The sequence below is a fragment of the Suncus etruscus genome, chromosome 16 (assembly GCF_024139225.1).
Source record: "Suncus etruscus isolate mSunEtr1 chromosome 16, mSunEtr1.pri.cur, whole genome shotgun sequence".
Lineage (NCBI taxonomy): Eukaryota > Metazoa > Chordata > Mammalia > Eulipotyphla > Soricidae > Suncus > Suncus etruscus.
The window spans coordinates 56,972,743-56,997,764 of NC_064863.1; the positions used below are offsets into that span (position 1 = coordinate 56,972,743).

A 25,022-nucleotide genomic window follows, 5' to 3' on the forward strand; every position below is an offset into this window, starting at 1 on the left:
TAAGCACATTTATGTAGGAATGATAAAGTAGGTAACAATTCAGGAATTATCTATATGAGAGTTTCATCACTTCTGTGTTCCTAGATGTAAGGCCGGGCAGATGCCAAACAAATCATCGTGGCTTCTCATGGAAACTGGGTTTACAGGAAAAGTACCATACAAAGAAATCTTGTGGATCAATCATGATAGTGGATTAGAGATAAAAGTGAAAGATGGGGCCGGGTGGTGGCGCTAAAGGTAAGGTGCCTGCCTTGCCTGCGCTAGCTTTGGACGGACCGCGGTTCGATCCCCCGGTGTCCCATATGGTCCCCCAAGCCAGGAGCAACTTTTGAGCACATAGCCAGGAGTAACCCCTGAGTGTTACCGGGTGTGGCCCAGAAAAAAAAAAAACCAAAAAAAAAAAAAAAAGTGAAAGATGTTCTAAGTCTTTAAATAATGAACTTTTCTACAATGGTGATACATTTTCTTGTAACTTATTATAATAATATCCCTTACTTAGATTTTGTTAGTTGGATTTCAAAGAGCTCAAAATATAGTATTGTTTTAATTACATATTCTGATTATACTAAGTGTTGCTAAGTCCAGGTATTTGTAGTATATGCATTTTTAGGGTGAATGATTTCAAATAGCATTTGAAATGTGTCTGTGATTAACATTATATATTTTTTGTCTTCATTGAGACATAACAGTTAATTTGTCACTTTAAGTAAAATATTTAAAAACTCTAGGGTAGCATTTAAATTCTTTAGGATAGGATTTAAATTTATTCACTGAGTATCAAAATATTAAGTTCTAAGATATCCTTGAGAAATTTGAGAATTATTTCCTGGGGTAAGTTCCCAATAATTTTTCTAGTCTAAGATACCTCAATAATAACATAAGGCCAAATCTAACAGATTTTAGTCATACTAAAGCCTAAAGTATTATTACAAGAAGAAGGATTTAAAAAACACATAGAATATTTAAAAGATATGTTTATATATACTACCTTTTCCTGGTATTTTATTATCTTATCAAAGCCTTTGTCACATCAACAAAGGAAGTACATTAGCAAAGTGAAAGAGAAGACATTATGGAAAGGAAGACAATTCTCATGATTATTTTTTGATTTATATGATTTCTGAAACAATTTGTAATAAAGTTTTGTGAATATGGATGTAATCCTGATAAATGTTATTCCAATTGTTTCCAGGTGGGTGTGCTCTCACCCTCTGAAGCAATGAGCTGCTGACAGGACCCAGGAGTTGCTGATGAGAATCCCTCCACAGAAGTGACCATTATTTAGTCGTAGACTGACTTGCCAAGGCCAGTCTCCTTCCTCAGCCTTTGTGCCTCCAATGATCCTCTCCTCTGACAATGTTATTAGATCTGGACGAGCCCCACAAGATGCTTGGAAAAGGGATTAATATGGGAAATTTAGAATTAATTTACAATGGAAAGATCCTCATGTTTTAGCATTATAATGAATTTTTAAATTATTTAATTATTTGTTTACAATAACATTTTTAGGTATAATTTCAATACCATACACATCATCATTGTACATTTCTCCCTCCCTCAAGTAACCCATCCCCTTCTTTTTTTTTATCCCCAACTCAGTTGTGTCAGTTTTCATTTCCATGTAATGTCAATTTGCTTTGAATCTTCGTTGCTACCTTGTTGTGTATCTGTAAGTCTACATCTGAGAGATCATTCTGTATCTGACCTTTTCATTCTGACTGACTTCACTCAGCATATCTTCTAATTTTATTCATGTTGCTACAATTGCCTGGTTTTTCTTTCTTAGCGTTGCACAAAATTGTTCTCAAGGAAATAGATATATACACAACAAGCAGCACAAAATAACTTGACGTTTATTTGATATTTATGTTATTTATATTTATAAAATAATTTGAAAACTTACTTTGAGTAAAAATATCTACAGTCTCCTCATCAGTAATGGCTGGTGTTAAAAAAAGAATAAAATTATAAGCACAAGAAGGTAAAATGTCATACAATCCTCCTAAATTTCTTACATTAGAATACCAAGACACCCAGTTAGAATTATTTAGACTGTAGCTAAAATGCTGCATTCCTAGGCTCCATTATCAAATGGAAGAACTTGAGTTATGGACTCATAAATCTGTGTTTCCAATATTTCTTTAGTTTATACTAAAATATATGGTTTGATTGCCCATCAAATACTTTAAGAGATACTTAAAATCAATAGCACAGTGGTAGGGCATTTGCCTTGCATGTGACTGACCCAGGATGGACCTGGGTTCGATCCCCAGCATCTCATATGGTCCCCCAAGCCAGGAGTGATTTCTAAGCACATAGCCAGGAGCAACTCCTGAGAGTCACTGGGTGTAGCCCAAAAACAAACAAAATAAAATATATTTAAAATCTATCCCTACTTTGGAGTACAGTATTTTTACATAAGCACATTGTTAAAAATGCAAGGGTGGTGGTTGGGATACACTCAGGAAAGATGATGGAGGGAGTTAGTAAATAGTGATGGGATTGGCCCTGATTCATTGTTTGAAAAACAACTATAAAGGACTTTGTCAATCACAGAGGTTTCAATAAAATAAAATTAAATACAAAATATACAATGCAACGAATAAAAAAGAAATTATTTTTATTGAAATATATGAGTATATATTAGCATAGCTTATTACTTCATAAAACTATTTGCTGGAGTTATAATTGTGAGAAAAATAAAAGAATCAGCTCTCGCTTAATTTACATATAAAAACTAAGCAAAAAATTATTCAAATCAATTATTCCAAAGTGGAGAGGAAAGAAATTCTAATTGATTCACAGAAGTTATCATGGTGAGAATACATTGGCTATATATTAAATACTTAAAGTTGAGAGCTAAATATATTTTAAAATCATATTACTTTTTATAAAGTTCAATTAAAACGAAAACAATGTTGATCTTTAAAAAATTTTAAATGTGCAGCTAGACCCAAGTAGTGAGTGGTCTCAAGATCAACCTAGAGTTAACCTATAGCAAACCATAAACAATGAAAAATGTAAATTAAGACTGGTTAAGTTGAGGAATATATTTGATTAAATGGTATGTAAAGAATACTACTTGCGTTTTATCTCAGGTGAAGGATTTATTTCCCAATTTCCAGAGTTATTCAACATATGGTTCAAGACAGACTCAATTCTTTTTTTCATTGATGCTCCATTGAAATTTCTAGTAAATTTAAATTTCATGACAATATGTGCTATCACACCATTATCAGTTTGCCTAAAAATATATCGTAAAGAATATTTAATTATTAAAAAGTCATTGTTTTATCGATTATTCTTGATTAAATAATTTTAAAAAGTTACTTTGGAAATTTAGCTTTAGTAGTGATTCATACAATAGAATTTAAATTTATAATTATATAATAAAATATCCCCAAATATTTTAATGTATAATATTTTGTATCAACCATTTAATAGAGTTCACTCTAAAATCAGACAACCAAGTTTGACTATACACTCTGCCATCAGCTGTTTGGCTTTGGTAAATTATTTAAATTTCTAAATCTTCTATACTTATGTCTTTATATAAAATGCATTGTTCTTAAGATTGTTATTAAACTAATGTGTATAAAATTTTATTATTTTTCTCTTATCCAATAGAGCTAAGGGTTTACTCCTGGTTCTTTACTGTGACATTATTTGGGGGTACTATATACATTTCCAATGATCAAAGATCCAATCTGGGTCAGTATGCAATCAGAACACTCTATCTTCTTGCTAGTTCTTCAGACACTGTGTACAACTTTGTAGTTAACATTTCAAATTATCCAAAACGTTTTTATATATAGCATTAATACTTAAATTATGACGTTTTTAGCATCCAAGACCATCACCAAAGTTTACACAAATAATTATTAGAATACAACTGATATTTTTCAGAGTATTAAAGCAGTTTTATTTTTATTTTCTTATTTTTATTATTTAGCACCATAGTTACAAACGTGTTTGTAGTTGGGTTTCAGTCATAAAAAGTACACCCCTTTACCAGTGCAAACTTCCCACCACCAATGCCTCCTTTTCTTTCCTCCTTCATCCCGTCTATTTTCAAGACAGACATTTTATTTCTCTCACTCACTACCATTGTCATGATAGTTATTGGTGTAGTTGTTTCTCTACACCTAGCAAATTTTTTGGTAGGCTTCACATCATGGGCCTGTTCTTTAAAACCTCATCTCTATTGTCTCTGGGTATTATTACCATATTCTTTTATTTTTCTAAATCCCACAGATGAGTGAGACTATTCTATGTCATTTCTCTTCCTCTCACTCATCTCACTCATTGTAATAGTTCCCATGTCCATTTATGAATAGGAAAATTTCTTTCTTTTTTTTTGGGTGGGTCACACCTGGTGACATTCTGGGGTTATTCCTGGCTATACGCTCAGACATTGCTCCTGGCTAGGGGGACCATATGGGGTGTCCGGGATCAAACCAGGTTTGTCCTGTGTGCAAGCCAAATGACCTACTACTGTGCTATTGCTCTTGCCCCCCCCCCCCGTTTTTTAAAATAGTGTATTTAAACAACGTGATCACAAACATTATTGTAGTTGGGTTTCAGTCATACAAAGAGCACCTCCCTTCACCACTGCAACATCCTCATCACCAATGCCATGGCTTCATTTTCCTGAAAGCTGCATATTGTATATATATTTTGTTTGTTTGTTTTTGTTTTTGTTTTTTTTTTGATGCTCAGGGGTTACTTTTGGTTAAGCGCTCAGAAATAGCCCCTGGCTTGGGGGGACCATATGGGACACCGGGGGATCGAACCGTGGTGGCTAGTGTTTGCAAGGCAGACACCTTACCTCTAGCGCCACCTCTCCGGCCCCGCATATTGTATATATTGTATATAAGTACCACAGTTTCTTTAACCACTTATCTGTTGTAGAGCATCTGGGTTGTTTACAGATTCTGGCTATTTTAAATAAAGCTACAATGAAAATAATCATGAAGAATGCATATTTATATTGTGTTTTTATTTACCTAGGGTATATTCTTAGGAGTGATATAGCTGGATCATATGGGAGCTCAATTTTCATTTTTTTTGAGGAATCTCTATATTGTTTTCCTTAAAGGCTGGACTAGATGAAATTTCCTCCAGCAGTGAATAAGTTCTTTTATCCCTATATTCCCTCCAACACTAATTGTTCCAAAATTGAAGGAACAGAGAAACTCTCCAAAAGTTTTTTATGAAGGTAACTTCACCCTGATACAAAAAGCAGAGAGATGCTGCAATAAAGAAAAATACAGACCAATATACATGTTGAATATAAATGCAAAGATCCTCAACAAAATCCTAGCAAATAGGATCCAACGCCTCATCAAGAAGGTCATATACCATGACCAAGTAGGTTTTATTCAAAAGATATAAGGATGGTTTAATATACACAAATCAAGAAACATAACACATATTATCAAAAGAAAAACCCATATGATCTTATCAATAGATGCAGAGAAAGCATTTGATAAGGTTCAACACTCATTTGTGATTAAAAAGTAGCAGCCCGGGGGGTAAAAAAGGAGGATATGTCATGCATGCTGGAAACAGGGGTAGAGGGAGGACAACATTGGTGGTGAGAATGCTCTGATTCAATGTCACTTTGTACTTAAAATATTACTGTGAAAGATTTGTAATCCACTTTGGTCAAAATAAAAATTTAAAATAAAAAGAAAGAAGCAGCCTTCTAAGCTGTGCAATAAAAAAGTCTGAAAAAGATGGGAATGGAAGAAACTTTTCTCAATATAGTTAAGCCATTTACCACAAGCACACGTCAACTTTTATACTCAATGAAGACCAACTAAAAGCTTTTTCTCTAAAATCTGGCACAAGACAAGGTTGTGCCCTTCTCTGTCCCATCTCACCACACCTATTTAACATACTACTGAAAGTACTTGCCATAGTAATTAAGGAAGAAAAAGATAACAAGGGCATCCAGATATTAAAGAAAGAAGTCAAGCTCTCACTGTTTGTGACTACATGTTACTATATTTAGAAAACCCCTAAAATTCTACCAAAAAGCTTCTAAAAAGAATAGAACCATAAGGTATAAAAGAACATGTAGGTTAAACACTTCATGACATTGAGACTAAAGGTATCTTCAAGGTGGAAGCGCCACTGTTCAAACAACTGGAATCAGAGATAAACAAATGGAACTACATTAAACTGAGAAGATATGTATAGCAAAGTGGCAGCTACAAAAGTATTATGCAAATCAATGGCCTTTTTGTACACAAATAATGATAAAGAAGTGGACCTTAAAAAACAACCCTATTCTGGCTCCCTGTGTGTGACACCAGGCGGGGAAAATCCGCGAAAGTACACCGGCCCAGTGGGGCTCAGCTGTGAAAGACTGTGAGTGTGACCTGTCTATGTCTGTCTACTGTCCTCTTGCATGAAACTCTTGCGAGTGGGGCAAAAAGAGCCTCCAGAAACCTCGCTCGCCCAGACGCCATTTTCAGGGAGGGACTTCAGAGCATAAAAACCGGCTAACCTTTGCAAAAGCTGGCTCCCTGTGTGTGACACCAGGCGGGGAAAATCCGCGAAAGTACACCGGCCCAGTGGGGCTCAGCTGTGAAAGACTGTGAGTGTGACCTGTCTATGTCTGTCTACTGTCCTCTTGCGTGAAACTCTTGCGAGTGGGGCAAAAAGAGCCTCCAGAAACCTCGCTCGCCCAGACGCCATTTTCAGGGAGGGACTTCAGAGCATAAAAACCGGCTAACCTTTGCAAAAGCTGGCTCCCTGTGTGTGACACCAGGCGGGGAAAATCCGTGAAAGTACACCGGCCCAGTGGGGCTCAGCTGTGAAAGACTGTGAGTGTGACCTGTCTATGTCTGTCTACTGTCCTCTTGCGTGAAACTCTTGCGAGTGGGGCAAAAAGAGGCTCAGAGAGCACGGCCGCTCCGCTTCGCTACGCGGCCCTGCACTCTTTCTAAGGAAAGAACTCCATTGCAACAAGAAGGAAAAATCACACTAAGAACGGCGCTATATCACAGAAGCAAACATTTCTCTCTGGACTGTCTTCTCTGTTGCATGCTCGGGCCTAAGATTTGACCCGGTGTGAGGCTTCATCCACGGAGGACTCCCCTCCCTTAGAGGCAAGTCAGCCCATCCAGAAAGGGAGGAGCCAGAGGAGTGTGCTGCCTACATCATATAGACAATGAATACCACCACAACACGTAGAAAAACCCACAATACAAGTGTGACAATGGGGAAACAACGCAGGCCAGCATCAGACATAGAGAATGAAGATGACAATTCTGAGGACCAGATAATGACTGAACAACTAATCAACCTCTCAGATAAGGACTTTAGACTAGCAATATGGAAGGTGCTCAACAGACTCCAAGAAACCATGGATCGAGTTGAACAGAACACTAATAAGAACCAAGAAAATATGAAGGCAGAAATGACAAAACTCCAAACTGAAATAACATGTCAACTAACAGGACTGAAAAAGTCAGTAAACGAAGTGAATGACAAAATGGATAAGCTCTGGGACAGGGTATCAGAAGCTGAGAATAGACTTGGTGCTGTGGAAGATGAGATACATAACAATTCCATACAGCAGGAGAGATTGGACAAAAAACTTAAAGCAAATGAGCAGACAATGGAAAAATTAGTCAAAGAATGGGAACAGACGAAAATAGAAGTCTATGATAAGATCAACAGAAACAACTTAAGAATCATTGGAGTCCCAGAGACCCAGGAAGAAAATTTCCAGGAAGAATCAATGGTCAAGAACATCATTAAAGAGAAACTCCCAGAGCTAAAGAATATATGTGATCAAATCCTGCATGCCCGAAGAGTACCAACCAAAAGAGACCCCAGAAAAACCACCCCAAGACACATCCTAGTCACAATGACAAATCCCACAGATAGAGACAGAATTCTGAAAACAGCAAGATCAAAAGGGGAAATCATGTTCAAGCAAGCTTCCCTGAGATTTACAGCAGACCTGTCACCAGAAACGCTCAATGCCAGAAAGCAGTGGTGGGATATTGTGACAAGACTGAATGAAATGAATGCTTCACCCAGAATACTATACCCAGCAAAACTCACTTTCCGGTTTGATGGAAGAATACATGGTTTCACAGACAAAAAACAGCTCAGAAACTTCACAGACACAAAACCAGTCTTAAGAGAAAAACTGAAAGACCTAATCTAAGACAAGACTACCCAAAAGACACACCAAATTTTGAAATAAAGATGGCGTTAAATCCCAGGACAATTCTTTCTCTCAACGTCAATGGACTAAATGCACCAGTTAAGAGACACAGAGTGGCTAAATGGATCAAAAAACTCAATCCAACCTTCTGCTGCCTACAAGAAACGCACCTGAATAGTCAGAACAAACATAGACTCAAAATAAAAGGCTGGAGAAAAGTTATCCAAGCAAACAACACCCATAAAAAAGCTGGAGTGGCCATACTAATATCAGATAATGCAAACTTTATACTCAGGAAGGTGGTAAGGGACAAAGACGGACATTTTATATTAGTCAAGGGGTACGTAGAGCGGGAAGAATTCACTCTCCTAAACATATATGCACCGAATGAGGGGCCAGCAAAATATTTAATACAACTGTTGACAAATCTGAAAAATAATATCAACAACAACACAATAATTGTGGGGGACCTTAACACGGCTTTGTCAACACTGGACAGGTCAACCAGACTGAAACCCAACAAGAATATACTAGACCTGAGGAGAGAAATGGAAGAAAGAGGCCTAGTGGATATATATAGGACACTCCATCCCCAGAAACCTGGATACACATTCTTCTCCAATGTACATGGGACATTCTCCAGGATAGACTACATGCTGGCACATAAAACATACCTCCATAAGATCAAGAGGATAGAAATTTTGCAGACTACCTTCGCTGACCACAAGGCTCTGAAATTATTTGTGAACTCCAAAGGGACTCAGAAGAAACACTTTAACACCTAGAAGTTAAACAGCCTCATGCTCAATAACCAGTGGGTCCGAGATGAAATCAAGGAGGAAATAAAAAGATTCCTGGAAACAAATGACAATAAAGACACAAACTATCAGAACTTATGGGACACAGCAAAAGCAGTACTGAGAGGAAAATTTATAGCTTTGCAAGCACACATCAGGAAGGAAGAAGGAGCTTACCTGAGTAGCTTAATGACACAGCTAATAGAACTAGAAAATGCTCAACAAAAGGACCCAAGAATAGGAAGACAGAAGGAAATAACAAAGCTGAGAGCAGAAATCAACGAAGTGGAAACTCAAAAAACAATCCGAAAGATCAACGAAAGCAGAAGTTGGTTCTTTGAAAAAATAAACAAGATTGATAGACCACTGGCAAACCTAACAAAGAAAGAGAGAGAGAGAAACTTGATAACTCGTATCAGGAATGAAAAAGGAGAGATCACTACTGATATGACAGAGATTCAAAGGGTAATCAGAAACTACTTTGAAAAACTCTATGCCACTAAAAATGAGAACCTGGAAGAAATGGATAAATTCTTGGACTCTTATAATCTTCCACGGTTGAAGGAAGAGGATGTAGCATATCTAAACACCCCCATCACCATTGATGAAATTAAAACAGTAATCAAATGTCTGCCGAAAAACAAAAGCCCAGGTCCAGATGGATTCACTAATGAATTCTATCAAACTTTCCAAGAGGAACTACTGCCAATCTTGGCAAGACTCTTTCATGAAATTGAACAAACAGAAACACTTCCAAATAGCTTTTATGAAGCCAACATCACCTTGATACCTAAACCAGACAGAGACGCTACCAAAAAAGAAAATTACAGACCAATATCACTGATGAATGCAGATGCAAAGATCCTCAACAAAATCCTGGCAAATAGGATTCAATGCCTCGTTAAGAAGATCATCCACTACGATCAAGTAGGTTTCATCCCAGGAATGCAAGGCTGGTTTAACATCCGTAAATCTATCAACATAATACACAACATCAATAACAAGAAAAATAAAAACCACATGATCATATCAATAGATGCAGAGAAAGCATTTGATAAGGTCCAACACCCATTCTTGATCAAAACTCTCAGCAAGATGGGAATGGAGGGAACCTTTCTCAATATAGTGAAGGCCATCTACCACAAGCCAGTGGCAAATATTATCCTCAATGGAGAAAAACTGAAAGCCTTCCCTCTAAATTCTGGCACAAGACAAGGCTGTCCTCTCTCACCACTCCTATTCAACATAGCACTGGAAGTACTTGCTATAGCGATTAGGCAAGAAAAGGATATCAAGGGAATCCAGATAGGAAAGGAAGAAGTCAAGCTCTCACTGTTTGCAGATGACATGATACTCTACTTAGAAAACCCTAAAGACTCTATCAAAAAGCTTCTAGAAACAATAGACTCATATAGCAAGGTGGCAGGCTACAAAATTAACACACAAAAATCAATGGCCTTTCTATATACCAATAGTAATAAGGATGAAATGGACATTAAGAAAACAACCCCATTCACAATAGTACCACACAAACTCAAATATCTTGGAATCAACTTGACTAAATATGTGAAGGACCTATACAAAGAAAACTATAAAACTCTGCTCCAAGAAATAAGAGAGGACACACGGAAATGGAAACACATACCCTGCTCATGGATTGGCAGGATTAACATCATCAAAATGGCAATACTCCCCAAGGCATTATACAGATTTAATGCCATCCCTCTAAAGATACCCATGACATTCTTCAAAGAAGTGGATCAGACACTTTTGAAATTCATTTGGAACAATAAACACCCTCGAATAGCTAAAGCAATCATTGGGAAAAAGAATATGGTAGGAATTACTTTTCCCAACTTTAAACTGTACTACAAAGCAACAGTTATCAAAACAGCATGGTATTGGAATAAGGATAGGTCCTCAGATCAGTGGAATAGGCTTGAATACTCAGAAAATGTTCCTCAGAGATACAACCATCTAATTTTTGATAAAGGAGCAGGAAATCCTAAATGGAGCAGGGAAAGCCTCTTCAACAAGTGGTGTTGGCACAATTGGATAGCCACTTGCAAAAAATTAAACTTAGACCCCCAGCTAACATCATGTACAAAGGTAAAATCCAAATGGATTAAAGACCTCGATATCAGCCCCAAAACCATAAGATATATAGAACAGCACATAGGCAAAACACTCCAGGACATTACAGGCATCTTCAAGGAGGAAACTGCACTCTCCAAGCAAGTGAAAGCAGAGATTAACAGATGGGAATATATTAAGCTGAGAAGCTTCTGCACCTCAAAGGAAATAGTGCCCAGGATACAAGAGCCACCCACTGAGTGGGAGAAACTATTCACCCAATACCCATCAGATAAGGGGCTAATCTCCAAAATATACAAGGCACTGACAGAACTTTACAAGAAAAAAACATCTAACCCCATCAAAAAATGGGGAGAAGAAATGAACAGACACTTTGACAAAGAAGTAATACGCATGGCCAAAAGACACATGAAAAAATGTTCCACATCACTAATCATCAGGGAGATGCAAATCAAAACAACGATGAGATACCACCTCACACCCCAGAGAATGGCACACATCACAAAGAATGAGAATAAACAGTGTTGGCGGGGATGTGGAGAGAAAGGAACTCTTATCCACTGCTGGTGGGAATGCTGTCTAGTTCAACCTTTATGGAAAGCGATATGGAGATTCCTCCAAAAACTGGAAATCGAGCTCCCATACGATCCAGCTATACCACTCCTAGGAATATACCCTAGGAACACAAAAATACAATACAAAAACCCCCTTCCTTACACCTATATTCATTGCAGCTCTATTTACCATAGCAAGACTCTGGAAACAACCAAGATGCCCTTCAACAGACGAATGGCTAAAGAAACTGTGGTACATATACACAATGGAATATTATGCAGCTGTCAGGAGAGATGAAGTCATGAAATTTTCCTATACATGGATGTACATGGAATCTATTATGCTGAGTGAAATAAGTCAGAGAGAGAGAGAAAAACGCAGAATGGTCTCACTCATCTATGGGTTTTAAGAAAAATGAAAGACACCCTTGTAATAATAATTTTCAGACACAAAAGAGAAAAGAGCTGGAAGTTCCAGCTCACCTCAGGAAGCTCACCACAAAGAGTGATGAGTTTAGTTTGAGAAATAACTACATTTTGAACTGTCCTAATATTGAGAATGTATGAGGGAAATGTAGAGCCTGTTTAGGGTACAGGCGGGGGTTGGGTGGGGAGGAGGGAGATTTGGGACTTGGGTGATGGGAATGTTGCACTGGTGATGGGTGGTGTTCCTTTTATGACTGAAACCCAAACACAATCATGTATGTAATCAAGGTGTTTAAATAAAAAAAAATCCCCTACAAAAAAAAAAAAAGAAAAGTGAAACCAGAGGCTCATGGGATAAGCCACTTGCTACATCTGGAATTCCCTGAACTCTGTTTCTAGGGACTTTGTAGAATATTATCACCACAAATCAGAATAAACTATGCTCTTTGTGTGAAAAAAAAAAAACCCTATTCACAGTAGTTCTACAGAATCTCAAATACTTTGGAGTCATCTTACCTAAAGGGGTGAATGATCTATACAAAGAAAAATTATTAAACACTGCTTCAAGAAATAAAATAGGACACAAGAAAATGGAGATATGTACCTTGTTCATGAAATGGAAGGGTTAACATCATTAAATGGGGCAATATTTCCAAAAAGCATTGTACAGATTAAATGCAATTCCTCTAAGAATATCTATGACATTCTTCAAAGTAGATCAAACACTCCCAAAATTCATTTGCAACAATAAATGCCGATGATAAGCTAAAGCAACCCTTAGGAAAAAGGTAAGTGGCATTAGTTTCCCCAACTTTAATTTGTATTACAAATCAATAGTAATTAAAACCTTATGTTATTGGAATAAAGAAAAACCCTCAGATAAATAGAATAAATTTGAGTACTCAGAGAATGTTTCCCAGCCATACAATCCGTTAATCTTTGATAAAGGGGCAAAACTCTAAAATATCGAGCAATGAAAACCTCTTCAACAAGTGATGTTGGGACAATTGGTCAGCCACATTCAGAAAAGAAAACTCTGTTCTAACCTCCATCTAACACCATGCACAAAGGTCAAATCAAAATATATTAAAAAACTTGATATCAGACCTAGAACCATAAGGTATAAAAGAACATGTAGGTTAAACACTTCATGACATTGAGACTAAAAGTATCTTCAAGGTGGAAGCACCACTGTTCAAACAACTGGAATCAGAGATAAACAAATGGAACTACATTCAACCGAGAAGATTCTGCACCTTTAAGGAAACAGTTGCTAGGATACAAAGGCTTCCCAAGGAATGGGAGAAGAAATCATTCCCCAATACCCATCAGATAAGGAACTAACATCTAAGATATACAAGGTACTGACAGAACTTAACAAGAAAAGACAGCTAACCCCATCAAGAAAATGGGGAAAAGAAATTAACAGACAATTCCCCAAAGAAGAAATACAAATGGCCAAAAGGCACATAAAATATTGCTCCATATCACTAATCATCAGGGAGATGTAAATGAAAACAACAATGAGGTACTTGGCACACAACACAAAGAACAAGAAAAATTTTTGTACAACTTTTAAGAAAAGTTTACAGGAAGCTTTACATACATTAAGTACTAGTATATTTGACTTCACAAATCTTTAAAGAAACCTCCCATCTCATTAAACTTATAAAGAGATATAATTCTAAACTTATATGGCTTATAAAAACTAAGTACTTTTTTAATACTTGTAACCATTCCTCTGAGTGTAAATGTCATACAATTTTCACAGAAATATATTTAGATTGTATTTTGCATTTCAATAAATCACAGATATATATAATAATGTGAAACTGATAATGTGAAAAAAGCTAAAATTATTTAAAATGCAGATAATTCTGCTATTTTTCATGTAAACTGCTTCCTCCATGGGCAGATTTGTTTGTGATACTCTCATATTCCTCCTTATCTTTCTCCTCTAATTAATACAATTTTTATTTCTAATCTTAATTTAATATTTACTCAGTTTATATTAAATAAGAACAAACTAATAATTGTAATTTTGTCTAGTGTTGAAAATTAATTGTAAATAAAATATACCAATGTTATTTTTCATGTATCTTGGCACCAGATGAAGCAGACTTAAAAAACTATAATTTTCATGTCTAGACATAAAGTCTAAATAATTTTATATAAAACAGTCATAAATGGTGGATGAAATGTAATAAACTGTACTTGAAATACACAGCTAAGTTCATATAAAAGGAAAGTTTCAGAGTATAATACTGAAGAGCAATATGAATAATTTGTAGTAAACAATTGGATACCTAACAGCCTTGAGTTTTAACATAGACATGGAGATAAAGATTCTGTATAAAAAGTAGAATATACACACATTTTCTGAGTAAGGTTAAGATTGTAAAATAAATAAACTTTAAAAATAACTAAAAATTTCTTTTCAAATTATCTCATTAGATAGGAGCAAACAAATTTGTTTTTCTTTTTGTTTACTACAAATTATTCATATTGCTCTTCAGTATTATACTCTGAAACTTTCCTTTTATATGATCTACCCAGTATATAAGTATCTCATTTTCCTTCCACCCTCCCTCCCTCCCTCCCTCCCTCCCTCCCTCCCTCCCTCCCTCCCTCCCTCCCTCCCTCCCTCCCTCCCTCCCTCCTTCCTTCCCTTCCTTCCTTCCTTCCTTCCTTCCTTCCTTCCTTCCTTCCTTCCTTCCTTCCTTCCTTCCTTCCTTCCTTCCTTCCTTCCTTCCTTCCTTCCTTGCTGTGCTTCATAATTTTCTTAACATAGGAACAGAAAATTTGTTTAGAGTCAGTTTAAAATGTTTTTATGTTAGAAAAATGATTTCATTACTTTACCAGTCTTTATATCCATGATATATGTTATGATCATGATCATTATGATATACAGATATATCTAAGTTTATGACCTATTTTTTTTGTTTTTCTTTATTTTTAAGGGATGAAGTTTACCCACTACCCATCAGAAAAGAGGCTAATATCTAAGATATACAAGCTACTGACAGACTTAACAAGAAAAAAACATATAACCCCATCAAAAAATGGGGGGAAGAAATGAACAAACACTTTCTCAAAAAAAGAAATCAAGTGGCCAAAAGTCATGAAAAAATGCTGTACATCACTAATCATCAGGGAGATGTAAATCAAAACAACAATGAGGTACCACTGCTAGTGGGAATGCCATCTAATCCAGCCCTTATGAAAAACAATATGGAGATTCCTCAAAAAACTGGAAATTGAGCTTCCATTTGGCCAGCTATATACTACTCTTAGGAACACAAAAATACAATACAAAAATTCCTTCCTCACACTTATATTCATTGCAGCACTTTTACAATAGCCAGACTCTTGAAACAACCAAGATACCCTTCAACAGATGAATGGCTAAAGGAACTGTGGAACATATACACAATGGAATATTATGCAGCTGTCAGGAGAGATGAAGTTATGAAATTTACCTATACATAGATTACATGGAACCTGTTATGCTGAGTGAAATTAGTCAGAGGGAGAGAGAGAGATGCAGAATAGTCTCACTCATCTATGGGTTTTAAGAAAATTAAAGACATTGAAATAATTCCCAGAGATGAGAGCCAGAAAGACTGGCTGAAGATATGAAGCTCACCACAAAGAGTGGTAAGTGCAGTTAAAGAAATAACTATGCTGAGAACTATCATAACGATGTTAGTGAGTGAAGATGTAGAATGCCTGCCTCAAATACAGGCGGGGTTGGGGAGAAAAGGGGGGGCATTGGTAATGGTAAGGTTGCACGGTGAAGAGGGGTGTTCTTGCTATGACTGAAACCCAACTAGAATTATGTTTGTAATCACGATGTTGAAATAAAATAAATATTAAAAAAGGATTTCTGCACTTGTATTATAAGTGGCAATCCCTAGCACTGTTTATGGTCCCCTCAGCACCACAAAGAGAGATGCCTGAGTACAGAACCAGGTGTAACTGAGCACTGCCAACTGAACTCCATTCCATAAAAATAAAGGAGTTGTCTTAAGGTTCATTAAAAATGGCGCAGAAGACCACAGAAAAATTAAGAAGGAACATTGTTGTAACAACTGATAAAAAATATCCAGAATTATTAAGGGCATGAAACCCAGATACCAATAAATCTGAAACATTTCAATAAAAATAAAATACACATATAGATAGACAAATAGAAGTTCTAATAACAGGGAAGGCCTAGTTTGCAAAGATAATTTTTATTATCAGACAATGTTTGATTAGCAACAATGGAGAGAGATATGTAATTGTATTTCCAAAGTTCTCAGAGAAAAAAAAGCTATTAATTTTAAAATTTGATGCCCCTATTAAAGTAGTTTTTAAAAATAATGTTGAGGCTGGTGCGACAATACAGTATGTAAAGCCTTTGCCTTGCACATGGTCAACCTGGGTTTAATCCTTTAAACTGCATATGGTATCTTGAGCACTTCCAAGTATCAATAATTGAGGATAGAGCAGTAGCAAGTTCTGAACACCACCAAGTGTGGCCCCAAACTAAATAAACAAAAAGACTAAAATAAAGATATTTTTTTCAGATAATAGTATAGCAAAAAGTTCATGATGAATCATGAACTCTGGTGAAAAATTTATAGAGCAATTCTTAAAGAAATTGAGGGTCTAAGAGAAAGTACAGTGGTTATGGTGAGGGCCAAATTGCTAATACAGTCGATAGGGTGCTTGCCTTTGCAAGAGGACAACCTGGTTTGATCCCCAGTGTCCATATTATCCCCTAAACAGAGCTAGGAGTCACTATGAGTGTAGAGCCAGAAGTATCCCCAAACATTATTGGGTGTGCCCCCCCAAACAAAATATTAACAAACAAAAATAGTGGTTAGCATGCGTGGCTTGCATATGTTCAGCCTATTCTGATCCCCGCTTTTAAAATTTGAGGAATATGGGGCCGGCGAGGTGGCGCTAGAGGTAAGGTGTCTGCCTTGCAAGTACTAGTCAAGGAACGACCGCGATTCGATCCCCCGGCATCCCATATGGTCCCCTCAAGCCAGGGGCAATTTCTGAGCGCTTAGCCAGGAGTAACCCCTGAGCATCAAACGGGTGTGGCCTGAAAAAAAAAAAACAACCAAAAAAAAAAAACTTTGAGGAATATATAGAGGAGTAAGAGTTAATAAAGTCAATAAAACATTCACTGGAGAAGTGAAAAAACAAGGTGCATAGGATCATAGAAACCTCTACTTGGCACTATTTCAAGGAGAAACTTGTGAAAGACTTGTAATTCACTTTGTTCACAATAAAAGTTAAAAAAAAAAGTGCAGAGGCCGGACTGGAGGTGCAAGCAGTAGGGCGTCGGCCTTGCATGCGCCAACCTCGGACGGACCTTGGTTCGATCCCCAGCATCCCATATAATGCACCAAGCCAGGAGCTATTTCTGAGCACATAGCCAGGAGTAACCCCTGAGCATCACCGGGTGTGGCCCAAAAACAAACAAATAAACAAACAGACAGAAGCACAGCAGTGACAATACTTTTGAGTTAAAAAATCAATAAGGATTTTTGAAGTTTGTGGTTTGTAAATTATTGTTGAAACTAGTAAAAGCAGTCATAATATTGTAATGGGACCAGAAGCTAATTTTTTATTCATTGAGCAGTAAGAAGTAAACAAAGTGGGAAGGCACATTCTTTCTGTGTGGATTTTTCAGTCCTACAAATTTTGGGAGCTAATGATGAATACTGAGACTTTAGCAAAGTATTCAGAGAGATGGATTTAAAAGGACTGATCCAAATTTATTTTGGAAATGTTTTCCCATAAAGACCCTTGATTCTCAATGAAACTTATCATAGCAGTAGTCTATACATCTGAGTACCTATTATGAGTTACCGCCAAGAATAAAAACATTCATTTTTCTTGAGGTGTTCATTTTAGAGAAAGGATAATTTAGTTTATTTTCAAACAACTTTGAGCACATTTAAGATTAATGTGACCTTTGTGATTGGGTTAGCAAGGATAATTTATTTTAGTTGGGGTCCATAGTTGGGAGGTTCTGTCTCATTAAGTGGAAAGGTTCATATTCTTTTTTGTTGTTTTGTTTTCATTTCTGGTCTGTAGCTGGTGGTTCTCAAGACTTACTCTTGGCTCTGTGTTCAGGATTTATTCTGTTTTTTATTTAAGTAAATAAGTAACATGTGGCTTATTTTTACCTTTAGTTATTTTTGGTATTAGTTTTAATGCTGCCTATTATACTATTTTCAAAAGTTTCTAAAATTATGTATTTGCCTTTTATCATTTGTTCTGTGAACAAGATAAATGAATCAAATTACATTTATACTTAAATATTAACATGTAGCTTCACTCACCTTAGTTTGACAACACGAGCTCTAACAAACTGATATCTAAAATTCGATTCTTTGAATGTTTTACTGAGCTGTAGAGAGAAAGAAAAATTCTGTAATTATAGATGTTCCTCATTCATCCCAGTCTTGTGATGTGGGATTAATGATAATGAGGGATAGGGACATTGTAAAGAACTTCTAAGTTGTGAAGTTCTTCTCTTTTTCATCCAATTCATATATACTGACAGATAGCTTTAAGCCTCTTTAAATGAAAGCCCAAATATGTTTCACCTATTTTTGTCCTTAGTTGAACCAAAGCATGATGTTGTTCAACACATTATTTTTGACATATTAAAGTGTCTTTTAGTATCAATATGCTATGTGTTTAGTTGAATAAAGCAAGAAACATTAAAGGGATCTTAAAAATGCTATCTCAAAAGCAGAATTAATGAAGTGTTTTTTCATAGCTCAAGAGAAATATAGAAAGTGTTATAGAAATGAAAACATTAGTTTTACAATCTGATTGGATTTATGATGCCATAATATTGCAAAGACAAATAATAACTTACCAGGGATTCAATTTGATTGCTCAAAGTCTTATATTCTTGTGTAGCTGGTGAATTTAACTGATCACTATATTTAACATTTAAAATGTGAATATCACCATGGTAAAAATAAGATTTTTGATCTGTAAAATAAATAAAACAGATAAATATCACATTACTAAAACTTAATCTGTAGTTTACTCAGAATTACAAAATAATCTGCTACACAATTAAAAGTTTATATCCCTTAGACATATGATCTGCTACCCATATCATGACCTATGTTTCCTTCTCCATCATTCTTTGCTTCTTTCCCTTTCTAACTTACTCTTTCCCTTCCTCTCTCACTTTTTTCCTCCCCTTTTCCCATCGCTCTCTCTTTCCTTCCTTCCCTTCCTTTTCCCCTCTCACCTTCTCTCCCTCCCTCTCTATTTCCTTCTCTCCCTTCCTCCTTGTTGTAAAGTCAAAGATTTCAGTAAAGTACTTCTTTCTCCCTTCCTTCCTTCCTTCCTCCCTCCTTTCCTTCCTTCCTTCCTCCCTCCCTCCTTCCCTCCCTCCCTCCCTCCCTTCCTTCCTTCCTTCCTTCCTTCCTTCCTTCCTTCCTTCCTTCCTTCCTTCCTTCCTTCCTTCCTTCCTTCCTTCCTTCCTTCCCTCCTTCCATCCTTCCTTCCTTCCCTCCTTCCATCCTTCCTTCCTCTTTCTCTCTTTCTTTCTTTCTTTCTTTCTTTCTTTCTTTCTTTCTTTCTTTCTTTCTTTCTTTCTTTCTTTCTTTCTTTCTTTCTTTCTTTCTTTCTTTCTTTCTTTCTCTCTCTCTCTCTCTCTCTCTTTCTTTCTTTCTTTCTTCTTTCTTTTTCTTTCTTTCTTTTCTTCTTTCTTTCTTTCTTTCTTTCTTTCTTTCTTTCTTTCTTTCTTTCTTTCTTTCTTTTCTTTCTTTCTTCTTTTCTTTCTTTCTTTCTTTCTTTCTTTCTTTCTTTCTTTCTTTCTTTCTCTCTTCTCTCTCTCTCCCTCTTTCTTTTTTTCTTTCTTCTTTCTTTCCTTCTTTCTTTCTTTCTTTCTTTCTTTCTTTCTTTCTTTCTTTCTTCTTTCTTTCTTTCTTTTCTTTTCTTCTCTTTCTTTCTTTCTTCTTTCTTCTTTTCTTTCTTTCTTTCTTTCTTCTTTCTCTCTTTCCTCTTTTCTGTTCCATCTCCCCTTTTATCATCTATCTTCTCCCCTCTTCCTCTCTCTCCCTATTACTTTAAATTTTTCTAAGTAAAATTATTCCAAAAAAGATTTCCTTAAAGGAATAAAACCTAAAATGTATATAAATGCAATTATAGTAAAATTATTTATTAAATTATAAAATTATTTTTTCATATTTTGAAATCCGAGAACAATTAAATATATATAATTTGAGCAACATTATTAACTTGAGAAGTTTATGTTTAAATGTATAATTATTGGAGGAAGTTTTGGGTCACACCAGAGACCATATATATGCTGAGGTTAAACAAAGATGACCATATGTATGGCAAGTATCTTAATACCTGTGCTACTTCTCCTGCTCTGAAAATATATCTTTTAATCTTATACACTTGTAATTTTTAATCTTGTATTTTAGGAATATTTTCAATTACAGGTGTTTTAAATGCAAAAATATAAATACCTATTTTATTCTATAATTAGTTTATCATTATTAAGGACTGAAAAAAGTTCTATATAACCCAAGATTTTGCACATATAAGTCAGATGCTATACCTCTGATATACATTCCCTGCATGAAGTCCTAGATTTTTTTTATGTTTTACTATAACATAGTGATTTACTGCATTGTTTATAGTACAGTTTTTTCAGACATTAAATTTCAAATGCCAATCCCACTACATCTTATATCCAGTGTCCCTAATCTCCCACCAACAACACAGTATTCATTCATGTTAGGCACAAATAAATATACTTAAAATTATTTGTTATAAAATAAGGTCAAATAGAATTAGCATGGGTCAATCTGAAATGATTGCCATATGTCTCTATAGGTGTTACTAAAGTCAAAGATTTTATGGGCGCTGATAGTTGGTGCTAGTCGAGTCTTCTGTGTTATGGCTTTCAATCACCAGATTGATAGATTACTCTGTAACTTTTCAATCAGTTTACTTTTGCTAACTTCTGGGGCTGATACTACTATATGACATCAAGTTGTCATGCAGCTGTACTAGATGAATGGTACAGGGTTTATAGATCCAGGTGCCATGGAAGTTTGATAAGGTTAAGTCATGGAGCTGGACTGTTTCTGTCAAAGGTGTAGGGTGTGGATATTTGCTCTTGCAGTTCATGCATAAGGGGAAATCTGCCGCCACTCACCCCTTTCTGAAAAGCAATGGAGGAATCAGCCAGGATTGGACTACCTGGGAAGTACCACTGGCCATCATTTTCTTTCTTCTGGGAGGTATTTTCTGGGAGGTATCAGTGGTTATTATTTTCTTTTGAAATTTTGTGGAAAAGCAGGACAGGGATTTTGGGTTTTTCAGTGGTGACTTTGGTGCAAGGGGGCTTAGTCTAAACCATTTTACAAGAAAGATCTAGAGTTTTGGCGCTGTAGTCCGATCTCACTTGAGAGAATTTGGCTGCTCATATTATTTTATTTTAGTTACCACAGTGGATTCTTTCTGTTGCAGAGTGTGGGGGTGGTGGTGGTGGCATTTTCCTGCTGCAGTTCATGCAGAGAAGGGAATCTCAAGTTCTAGATTTGGTACATCTAGTTTCTAACAATATGTTCCATGTGTATAGAATTGTAATTCTACATCTTTAAAGATGTATCATGCATGTATCACTGCCAAAATTTTTCTTTTCCTCCATAATACTATTAATTTTACCTAAATACCCATCCTCCCTGCCATATTATCAACCATTACTTTCTCTAACAACAATATATGTGTTCTTGTATTAATGAGTTTTTATTTTTGTTTGTATTATAAATTTTTTGAAAATATTTATGAAAGTAAAAATATCTGGTATATGTCTTTGTCCAGCTGACTTATTTCACTTAGTATAGGTGCATGTATGTCACTAATGGTAATATTTCATTTCTTTTTTTGTCTGGTTTTTTTTTTTTTGCTTTTGGGCCACACCCGGTGATGCTTAGGGGCTACTCCTGGCTAGGTGCTCAGAAATAGCTCCTGGCTTGAGGGACTATATGGGACACCAGGAGATCAAAACATGGTCCGTCCTAGGCTAGCGTGCACAAGGCAGATGCCTTACACCCTGAGTCACCACGCCGGCCCCAAGATTTCATTTCTTTAACTAGTTTTAAAAACTATTTAACATAGATCCATAACCATACCCCAAAGCTGCTCCCTTGTCCAATTATTGACCTGCTCCAGAGATTCATTTTATTCTTGAAAGATATTTAAATCAAATAATGAAAAACCATGGGGGCCGGGCGGTGGCGCTGGAGGTAAGGTGCCTGCCTTGCCTGCGCTAACCTAGGACGGACCGCGGTTCGATCCCCCGGCGTCCCATATGGTCCCCCAAGAAGCCAGGAGCAACTTCTGAGCGCATAGCCAGGAGTAACCCCTGAGCCTCACAGGGTGTGGCCCAAAAACCAAAAAAAAAAAAAAAAAAAGAAAAACCATGTGTACACTGGCTTTGTATCTAAAAAAAAAAAAAACAGGGACACTCTTGGAAGAAGGCCAACTACCAGCTCTATCGAAGCTTTGAAAATTTTACCCATGATCCCTACTACTCCAGTGGTCCAACTTCATCACTTTACCACTGATCTCTGCTGAGACACTTAACCAACAAAACTCTAGTTATACCAATATTTAAGCTGAGATCTCCAGGGTTTTGACAGAGTCCGTGTGAACAGTCCCTTATCTTTCCTGCCTTTTTATACTTCTAGAAGCCTTGACAGCCACAGCCACCATCATGTCTGCTACAGAACTTATAATTCTTGGAGCATGTATGACTGCATATGTGGCTGTATAACACCTCCAAATTTTTCAGTACTGACACCCCAGTAGGAACACACTAAATTAGATGTCAAAGTAGTATAGAAGCTACATAAAGTTTGTTGGATATGAATATAACTAAAAAATTAACAAGTTTATCTAGAGAGTTGGTAGTCTGAGGAGAGGGGCAGTAGAAGATCTGAGGGCTCTTAATTTAGAAATTAACTGAATACTGGTACCATTGAAAACACCTTGTGGAGGAAGTCCTGTATTCAGTCTTTTGTCTGCCACCTCTCCCAAGGGAGACTATCTTTAGAGATTTCACCTTAGATTCCAATTTCACCACACATCTCTCTTTGAGATTTAAAGACCCTCTTAGTCTTGTTAACATTAGATATATATTTCCCTTATGGGAGCTGTCCTTTCTCCCATGTTGATTGTCTCTGAACAATAAATACTGTATGTGAAGGACAGTCAGGGCTCTCAGTCCATGAAGCTGTGAGTACCCTGACCCAATGCCTTTTTCCTATTATATCTGTCTTAATTTCTTAATCTTTGTGGCTCCCCTGGTTCAGACCTATTACCCAGACTCCTGTGAAAGTTACAGCAACAAGAAAAAAAAAGCAATAACAGAATGATCAATTAGTGACAGCTTAATGACAATAATCTCATTGTGAGATATAATAACTTTTATAAATTTTATTTTGCTGTAGTATTTTTAATAATTCTATTACCACTTGTTAGCAAGCAATATAAAATAAATTATTTCTTGGCTGACTAGGGGGCAGGCATGGGGGTGCATGAGAATTAGGAGACAATGGTAGAATCAGGGGGCACTTAATGGTGGGATTGATGTTGAAACATGGAATGGCAGAAACAAATACATTATGAGCAACTAACACATAATATCTGAATGTTTTTCAATTATTTCAAATAATATTACTTAGAGAGGATTTTGTAATTTGTCATTAATATATATGCACTAAGCTGGAAAACAAATATCTGAGAAGATAACCAATCTGGTGTTCACTGGAAAATACTTTCATCAATAAAAATCTTCCAGGGGCCAAAGAGATAACTTGAGGTAGGGCATTTTGCCTTTCATGCAAAAGGATGGTGGTTCGAATCCCGGCATCCCATATGGTTCCCCAAGCCTGCCGGGGGCGATTTCTGAGCGTAGAGCCAGGAGAAACCCCTGAGCGCTGCTGGGTGTGACTCAAAAAAAAAATCTTCAGAGAACATATAAAACAAAAATCTTTTAAAACTCCTCTGTTCACATCTTAAAAGTACTATGAGTATCAATATAACCTGTGTAATCTATTTAAGAAAAAAACACTTTATTTTTTCTTTTGCATACATAAATTCTGCAGAGAAATATTTTAATCAGGGGAACAAGTTAGACCCTCAAATCTTTTACATAACCAAACTTGCCTTTTCACTTTTTTTATTTCTTATTGTAAATTTCTCTCTTGTCCTAACTCATCTTTAACTAAATTTGCTTTCAGGAGACTGGTAATGAATTAAGAAATTTTATAAATAACCAACTTTTAGGTATTGAAGTTTAAGGTTCTTTGCAATATCTAACCTTTCTTATTTTATCATAATAGAAAATAAGGTAAGAGACAATCATAAGAGAAAATTATGATATGAATGAAAAACAGCAGATAATCTATAACAAAAATGATCAATTTCTTTCTTTGACTAGAATATTATTTCCTGAGTAATCATGTTTAGTGCACTACAAAGATTAGCTAAAGAATACTTGTTGAGGAAAATGCACATATTAATAAATATGTTTGATATGTAAGATAATTTGTTATATTATGATAAAAAGTAGTAATAAAAGGGAGGACAAAATGCTAACCTGAAGTATATAGATTTAACTTTAAATATGGTACTTTTAATTTTTTAATACATACCAAAAGCTAGAAAGTGGATAAGTAGACCTATAATCACTGCCAGGATCACCACCACAGCAACAACAATAAAAATCACTATACATGGATTCAGGAATCTTGAGTTCGATGGCACCCGTGCTGGCCTTAGGATAAGAGGAAAAAGATGAAGTCAACTCATTTCATTTAGAAATTTCATTTCTAGTGCTCATAATCACCATCTACTTTTTTCAAGTTCTTGTTTGGCAAATATATCTATTTTTAAGAAATAAAGTGGTTT

General features: G+C 36.0%; 1 protein-coding gene across 1 annotated transcript in view; it reads right to left on the reverse strand.

Moving 5' to 3' along the window:
• TMPRSS11D (transmembrane serine protease 11D) overlaps positions 1 to 24,893 on the reverse strand; it is a gene marked incomplete at its 5' end in the record, with an annotated part of 36,288 nt that extends 11,395 nt beyond the window's left edge. Inside the window, 6 exons of the mRNA XM_049789849.1 lie at positions 1,209 to 1,389; positions 1,904 to 1,942; positions 3,087 to 3,244; positions 18,404 to 18,471; positions 18,949 to 19,067; positions 24,767 to 24,893. Coding sequence (XP_049645806.1) covers positions 1,209 to 1,389; positions 1,904 to 1,942; positions 3,087 to 3,244; positions 18,404 to 18,471; positions 18,949 to 19,067; positions 24,767 to 24,893 — 692 coding nt within the window. The remainder of the gene's footprint in view (positions 1 to 1,208; positions 1,390 to 1,903; positions 1,943 to 3,086; positions 3,245 to 18,403; positions 18,472 to 18,948; positions 19,068 to 24,766) is intronic.
• Positions 24,894 to 25,022: the final 129 nt, after the last annotated feature.